The sequence below is a fragment of the Ictidomys tridecemlineatus genome, chromosome 5, assembly GCF_052094955.1.
Source record: "Ictidomys tridecemlineatus isolate mIctTri1 chromosome 5, mIctTri1.hap1, whole genome shotgun sequence".
NCBI lineage: Eukaryota > Metazoa > Chordata > Mammalia > Rodentia > Sciuridae > Ictidomys > Ictidomys tridecemlineatus.
The window spans coordinates 48016634-48023344 of NC_135481.1; the positions used below are offsets into that span (position 1 = coordinate 48016634).

Here is a 6711-nt window from a genome sequence, read left to right on the forward strand (position 1 = left end):
AAGGAGAAAAATAAAAAACCCCATAATTCCATTACTCAGAGATTTCATTATTAATAGTTTTGTTTGTGTGTAAGTATATGTTGTATACATACATTTTTTTCTATATAAAAATAGAATAAAACCACACATACTGGTTTTATGGCCAATTAAAGTTGACAGGGCTAGGGATATTGCTCAGTAGAGTGTTTGTCTAGTATGTGTGAGGTCCTGGGTTTGATCTCTAGTACCACAAAAATATAAAAAGTAAACATAAATAAACAAGGTGGACAATATGTTATGTCTGTTATGAATATTTTGTTAAATATTTTTCAGTTTAGTATTCTATAATTATAATTCTGAAGATTGTATTCTATTATGGTTTGTTTCCAAGTTATTAATAAAATGCTGTGGGGAGCATTCTTATCAAATTCATATACATTATTATATGCTAGGATCAAATTCTTGAAAGTGGCTATATATATTTTGAAGGTTTTATTTATTTATTTATTTGTAGTGTGTGGGATTAAACCAGGGCCTTGCACATATTATATATAAACACTCTACCACAGAGCCACATCCCCAGGTTTGAAGATTTTTAAAAATTATGTCTTTCAGTATGGTATATCCATTCATTTGCTCTCAAGAAATGTATGTGAGTGCTTAGTTTTCCACGTCTTCTACTCCCAAGTTAGATACAGGTGAAATAGAACCTCAATGCTCATTAAATATGCATTTCTTGGATAACTTTTAGATGAACATATTTTCTTGAATTTTTTCATTTTTTTTTAACATATTGCCCATTTCAGTTTGGTTGTTTGAATTGCTCCGACTGATTTGTTAGAATTCTCTGTAGTTCTCTAACTCAATACTATAACATTTATTTATTTATTTATTTATCTATTTATTTTTAAAAAATATTTATTTTCTAGTATTCTTATAACTTACACAATATCTTTTATTTTTATTTTTTTTACATTATAGATGGACACAGTACCTTTATTTTGTTTGTGTATTGTTTTATGTGGTGCTGAGGATCAAACCCAGTGCCTCAGGCATGCTAGGCAAGCACTCTACCACTGAGCTACAACTCCAGCCCCTATAAAACTTATCATTTGTTTTATTGATATTTTACATAGACCCTGAAATATTTTGTATTTGATGTAATCATAATTTTAATGATTGCATTGTATAATTTGTTTCCAAATTATAAAATAGGCTGTGATAAGCATTCTTGTCATCAAATTCATGTATTTAACTCTTTCTGTTTGTGATTTTGGCCTTTGCTGCCTTCTTAGAGACTTTCCTCTGGAGAACTTTTAATTATATTCTTGAATATATTATTATATCTTACACATTTATTTATTGATATTATTATTAGAGCTTTATAATTATACATAGTAGCTGGGTTCATCCTGACAAACTTATACATACCTGGAAATTGATTTCAGCTCATCATCCTTCTCTTTCCCTTCCCATCACCCCTCTCCTCTTCCATTCTCCTTCCTCTACTGTATTAGACTTTTTTTACTTGTCTATTAATTTATATTTGATTGATTCTTTATTTTATCTTCCCTCCCCTTTTTCTTTATTTTACTCCAGCTTCCCTATGTGAGAGAAAACATTTGAACTTTGAGTTTTGGAGTTTGGCGTATTTCACTTAAGCATGATTTTTTCCATTTCCATCCATTTATTGACAAATGCCAAAATTTCATTCTTTTTCATGGCTGAATAGTACTCTATTGTGTGTATATATTTTCCACAATTTATTAATCCATCATTTATTTACAGGCATCTGGGTTGATTCCATAATTTAACTAGTTACTTATTTTGTTTTTTATTTTGAGACGGTTTTGCTCAATTGCTTAGGACCTTGATAAGTTGCTGAGGCTGGCTTTGAACTTGATCCCTCCTGCCTTACCCTCCAGAGCTGCTGGGATTACAAGTGTGCATCACCATGCTCAACTAATTGGTTTTTCTTTGTGATAATGGGAATGAAACCCAGAGCCTCGTGTGTGCTAGGCAAACACTCTTACCACTGAGCTATATCCTGTATCCCTAATTTCTTTTTGTTTTGTTATGGGGCATTGAACTTAGGAACACTGTATCACTGAGCTATATCTTTATCCTTTTTATATTTTATTTTGCTTCAGGTTTCACTAAATTGTCCAGGTTGGTCTCAAATTGGATATTCTCCTGTCTCAGCCTCCTGAGTTGCTGGGATTACAAGTATGAGCTACTATGCCTGGCTCCTCAGTTAATATGGTTCTAAATGTTGAAGTTATAACATCCTTGTGTTTTCTTTTTGTGTTTGTATGAAGTTTTACATTATATAACTTTGTGTTCCTTACTTTAAAAATATTTTCTTTCTTGGGACAGGTACATCAGGAACGTCTCTATCAAGAATATAATTTTAGCAAGGCTGAGGGTCATCTGAAACAGATGGAGAAAATATATACTCAGCAAATACAAAGCAAAGATGTAGAATTGACCTCTATGAAAGGGGAGGTCACCTCTATGAAGAAAGTGCTAGAAGAATACAAGAAAAAGTTCAGTGACATCTCAGAGAAACTTATGGAGCGCAATCGTCAGTATCAAAAGCTCCAAGGTCTCTATGATAGCCTTAGGCTACGGAATATCACTATTGCTAACCAAGAAAGTACTCTTGAACCATCTTTGGTAGCACAGTCTGGTGTTTTTAGCTTCCCATTAGGTAAGAAAAGACATGCTATATGTATATGTATGTGTGTGTGTGTGTGTGTGTGTGTGTGTGTGTGTATATATACATATATACATATATATGTATTTGTAGTACTGGGGATTGAACCTATGGCCTCACATGCTAGGCAAGTTTCTAAGTTACTACCACTGAGCTACATCTATTTTATTTTGAGAGATGGTTTTACTAAATTGCCCAGGCTGGCCTTGAATTTGTGGTTCTTCTGCCTCAGCCTCCCAAGTAGCTGGGATTACAGGCATATGCCTGTCACTGTCCACATGTATTTTGATTTCTTTCATATTTATCTGTTCTTTCTGTTCTTCTCATTGTACGTACTTACCCTTTTACTCTTTCTTATTTAGCTTTTTACATACGGTCAGCATTTTCCTCTTTATAATCTAAGAAAACTATCCAATATCTGTTTTTCAAATCAAGGATTTTTCTCACTGTACTCTGTGTAGTTCCATGCTGTGAGTGAAGGCTCCAAGGGTCTAGAGCCATGATAGGTTATGAATCTTTCATCTGTATCTCAACCTCACATCATTTTTTTACCATATTTGCTTACGTTCATAGTATGCCTTTAATATATTTTAAGATATAAGTTTGCAGATTACAATGTAAATTAAAAATTACTTACAGTAATAAATAATAGCTGCCACTTATTGATTTCTTACTAAGTGCTAAGTACCGTTTTAAGTGTCTTACATGTATTCATATAATTTAGAAACCTATGTGAAATAAATACTGTTTTTTATCCCTGGTTTGTAAGTGAGAAAGGAGAAAGCTGAGGAACAGAAAGTTAATTAACTTGGTCAAGATCACATAGCCTATACTCTTAACTGTTTGCATCCTCCAGGAAGACCTTGTTTTAGTTTCTTTCACATGTCAATACTGGTCACACAGTTCTCAAATTATTGTCTGTTGTTTGGTTCTTTTTTAAATTTACCTTTTTATCTGCTCATCAAATGTTTATCCAGTGTTTCATGTGTCATTGTGTTATGCATCTTTATATCTCTCTAAACAATGAGATATAAAGATTGTCCAGATAGTAATACTGCCTTCACAATCTAGGATGATACCAACTTTTTGTTAGGTACCCTGCCTAACAAGTACCTAACTTTCACTTACTTATATTGTAATTTAGTCAACCAAAGTATTTCTGTAAGTGGATATTGTAGGTATTATTTTCCTGTCACTGTCCACATATATTTTGATTTCTTTCATATTTATCTGTTCTTTCTGTTCTTCTCATTGAATGTACTTACCTTTTTACCTCTTTCTTTTTTAGCTTTTTACATACAGTCAGCATTTTCCTTTTTATAGTCTAAGAAAACTAAAAATCTAAGGAAGTGCCCAGCAGAAGTAGTTAAATGTTCATTTGATTACATCTATTACCTGATTTTCCATAAAGTTATGCTTATTGTTATTGAGTCATGGGTATATGGCAATATTTCATGGTTGTTGTATATTTCTGGAGTGTGTATTACCAAAAAAAAAAATTCCTTCTGGTATGGTGACACACACCTGTAATCCCAGGTACGATGGAGACCAAGGCAGGAATATTCCATGTTTGAGGCCATCCTGGGCAACATAATGAGACCCTGACTCAAAATAAAAAAAACATAAAATAAAATAAAATAGGGCTGGGGATATAGCTCAGTGGTGGAGTGCTTGACTAGTATGTATGAAGCCCTGGGTTCAATCCCCAGTTCTAAATAGAAAAAAAAAATTATTGAAAAACATGGCACAAAGGATCATGTGCATATATGTATTTTTGATGATTCCTCTGAAATGGATAACAAATTAATAAAATTATGATGTTGTGAATTCTATTACTACTAAAAATGTTTCATTGTGTCAGATAACTTTGGCAATGAAATTATGGCTATCAATGGAAACTGCATCACAGAAGGTATTGTAGATAACTTTAGTCATGGGGAGGGAGAGGTGGGGACATTAGGGTCCTTTTTTAAATCTAGTATTATGTTTGTATTTTATCCATCTTGGGTGAGTTTTGTTACAGTATTTATTGAATGGATTTTGATTTTTTGTTGCTAAGGATCTATGAGGAAATAGATGCTTATTATCTCCCTAATTTTTTTTCTAGGTAACAGCTCCAAGTTTCCTTTGGACAATACACCAGTTCGAAATCAGGGTGGTGGAGATGGAGATTTTCAGTTTAGACCATTTTTTGTGGGTTCTCCTACAGCACCTGAAGCTAGCAACAGCTTTTTTAGTTTTGCCTCTCAAGGCCATGAATTAGAGCAGCAACAAGTCTCTAGCAGGGCCTTCAAAGTAAAAAGAATTTAGTTGATTTTATAGGATGTTTGTTTGCATTCAGTGATTTCATTTATCATAGAATCTTTATTCTACGTAAGAGTTGTCAACTTCCCTGTGCTGTTAAGTCTTTAAAGTTCACTTCACATTTCAACTTATAAAAAATTCAGTGGCAGTAGGGGATTGGCATTAATGTCTTGATTTTTTTGTGTGTGTTCCTTTGTTTTTAATATTTAAAGTGTGAAAATTTCATTAATCTCAATTTCTTTGTATACTGTTGAGTTTTCATTCCTGGTGAAAAGGCCACAACATTATTATATGTTCTGTAGATCACTCTGACTTTCTGACTGAGCTGTGTGTTTATGCATTGTATGTATATAAGCACCAGTGTTATATGTTTACATGTTACTTTGGGTCTTGGTATTTATGCATATATATGTATGTAATTATGTCCATTGATATTTTGCTGTATTTGTCAATATATTTAATGAATATTTTGGTTTTGGATAATGGTGGGTGATCTGTGGCTTGTTATTTGGGTGTGTGTATTTATTTGTATGTATTTATGTATTTGTACACATATTAACTTGTTTAGAGAAGTATGTTAATGTTAATGAAAGAATAATTTGATGTATGTATTTCCAGTCCTTCCTTATATTTAAAAATTGATAAATTTATAAAGTTGATTTTTTAGGATTTGTTTAAAAATAAAGCTTTTTTATTAACTATAGCCTGTTAACTATTTTAAGAATGCACTTCTGGGACTGGGGTTGTGGCTCAGGGGTAGAGTGTTTGTCTAGCACATGGAAGGCACTGGGTTCAGCACCACATAAAAATAAATAAATAAAGGTGTTGTGTCCAACTATAACTAAAAGAAAATATTAAAAAGAATCTACTTCTGATGCAGAGAAATTACTAATGTTATTGGTAGTAAGAGATTATGTTAATTAAAATAATTTTAAGGGCCGGGGATGTGGCTTAAGCGGTAGCGCGCTCGCCTGGCATGCGTGCGGCCCGGGTTCGATCCTCAGCACCATATACAAACAAAGATTTTGTGTCTGCCAAAAACTAAAAAATAAATATTAAAAAATTCTTAAAAAAATAATTTTAAGATTTATTCCTTGTTTCCCTTTATTAAATCATGAACATTTCAGTTTACTGTTAAGAAATTCAATGATGTTTAATTATTGTATTTAATTATTTAAAACAGAGCCAAGAAGGACAATCTTAGTAACTTTATGTCCTGTTAGAGGCAAGTCTCCAGAGCATTCTTGTTGAAGGGGCAGAACATTGGGGTTCAATGATGGTTCTTTCCACATATATGTTGTACAAGATTAAGTTAACATTTTTAGGCTTTAGTTTCTATATCTGTAGAATGAAGGTTTGAATTACATTATCTTTAAATTGATTTTTACTGGTTTAGGATGAATTACACTGAGCTTATACTAATGCCAAATAACCATTTTTCTTTAGATAATAAGAGTCATGCTGAAATAATTTGAATTTTTTTGGGTTTGGTCATTATAGGGAATGCATATAAATACTCTTCTTTACATAATTGAATACTAAGCAAGTAATATTTTCTTCATTGGGCGTACAGAATATAATTTTTTTTCAATTTTTTTTTACTATACTCCAGAATTAAGATGGTATCTGAAGGAATATCTTGACTTAAAAGTTTTAAAATGTGCCTATTTTGTAGGTAATAAGATTTAATAGATTACAATGTATTTTTGTTC

The 6711-nt window shown here is 32.2% G+C and overlaps 1 protein-coding gene across 3 annotated transcripts in view; it reads left to right on the forward strand.

Moving 5' to 3' along the window:
* Positions 1-5851, forward strand: part of LOC110597155 (E3 ubiquitin-protein ligase CCNB1IP1) — a 29230-nt gene extending 23379 nt beyond the window's left edge. For all 3 annotated transcript variants that reach the window (XM_078049910.1, XM_078049911.1, XM_078049909.1), the window contains 2 exons: positions 2356-2689; positions 4803-5851. In XM_078049910.1, coding sequence (XP_077906036.1) covers positions 2356-2689; positions 4803-5005 — 537 coding nt within the window. In that variant the 3' untranslated portion in view covers positions 5006-5851. The remainder of the gene's footprint in view (positions 1-2355; positions 2690-4802) is intronic.
* Positions 5852-6711: the final 860 nt, after the last annotated feature.